The following is a 1201-nucleotide window of genomic DNA, read 5'->3' on the forward strand; positions in this document are numbered from 1 at the left end:
GGCTTCACTCCCCCCCCCCGGACTCCCACGTTGGCAGCGCCCGCAGGACGCCCTTTGGAACAGGGGGGGGCGCCTCATTCATACCCCCTCCCCAGACACTCAGACACAAGCAAGGCTCCCGCTAAGCTGTGGAGTCTTGTGAGCAAAGATTCCTCTCGGTGAGCTCCTGGCATTCCAGTGAGTGAGCCACGGCTGTCTGGAGCCCCCTCCCTTCCTGGGCTGAGACAAAAAGGTGTGAGCCGGAGGCTCAAAAGACGGTGAGCCAGCTCACACTCACTCGGCTCAGAGGGAACACTACTCGCAAGCAACGCCCCCTCTAAGCCGCGGGGTCTTGTGAGCAAAGATTCTGCTTGGTGAGCTACCGGCATTGAAGTGGTGAGCAAGGGATTTGGCTATACTGCATCCATTCGTTTCCTCTGGAGCCCCGTCCCTTCCTGGGCTGAGACAAAAAGGTGTGAGCCGGAGGCTAAGAACCTGTGAGCCGGCTCACCCTAACTCAGCTTAGAGGGAACACGGCACGTAACCCCCCCCCCACTCTTCCCTTTCCTTGCAAGCTGCCCAAAGGAGCAAAGCGGCCTCCCCCCCCCAAAAAAAACAAGGCCCAGGGAGCCTCATTGGTTGCTACGAGGATGCAGAACTCCACCCGCTCCGCTCCGCTCCCCCCGCTGCCAGGAGAGGGGCATGGTCGGGATGACACAGTGTTCTCTCTAAGCTGAGCTAGGGTGAGCCAGCTCACAGTTTCTTAGCCTCCGGCTCACACGTTTTTGTCTCCACTCAGGAAGGAGGAGGGGGCTCCAGAGCAAACTAACTGAGGCAGTGTAGCCCAATCACTCGCTCACCACTTGAAGGCCAGCCGCTCTCAAAGTAGCCCTTTTGCTCACAGGAAGACTCCCCGGCTCAGAGGGAGCCTTGCCCTCCAGGCCCCTGCGGGGCTGCCCCGGGGCATATCTCCCTTGCCACGGCCACACACGCGGGCTGTGTCTACCCCCTCGCCTGATTCCCCGTGTCTTTGCAGGAGAGCGGGCTGCCCCGCGGCGTCATGGACGGCGCCATCGTCCACGTGGACTTCCCGGAGATCACCGGCGCCCTCCTGGAGAACCTGAACCAGCAGCGCCTGGAGGGGAAGCTGTGCGACATCTCCATCCACGTCCAGGGCCGCGTCTTCCGGGCCCACCGGGCGGTGCTGGGGGACTCCTCGCCC

General features: G+C 62.3%; 1 protein-coding gene across 1 annotated transcript in view; it reads left to right on the forward strand.

Moving 5' to 3' along the window:
* Positions 1 to 1020: 1020 nt before the first annotated feature.
* Positions 1021 to 1201, forward strand: part of ZBTB22 (zinc finger and BTB domain containing 22) — a 4939-nt gene continuing 4758 nt past the window's right edge. Inside the window, 1 exon segment of the mRNA XM_015417431.1 lies at positions 1021 to 1199. Within this exon segment, the coding sequence (XP_015272917.1) occupies positions 1040 to 1199 (160 nt within the window). The 5' untranslated portion in view covers positions 1021 to 1039.

Source organism: Gekko japonicus, unplaced genomic scaffold (assembly GCF_001447785.1).
Source record: "Gekko japonicus isolate JY-2015 unplaced genomic scaffold, Gekko_japonicus_V1.1 scaffold2685, whole genome shotgun sequence".
Lineage (NCBI taxonomy): Eukaryota > Metazoa > Chordata > Lepidosauria > Squamata > Gekkonidae > Gekko > Gekko japonicus.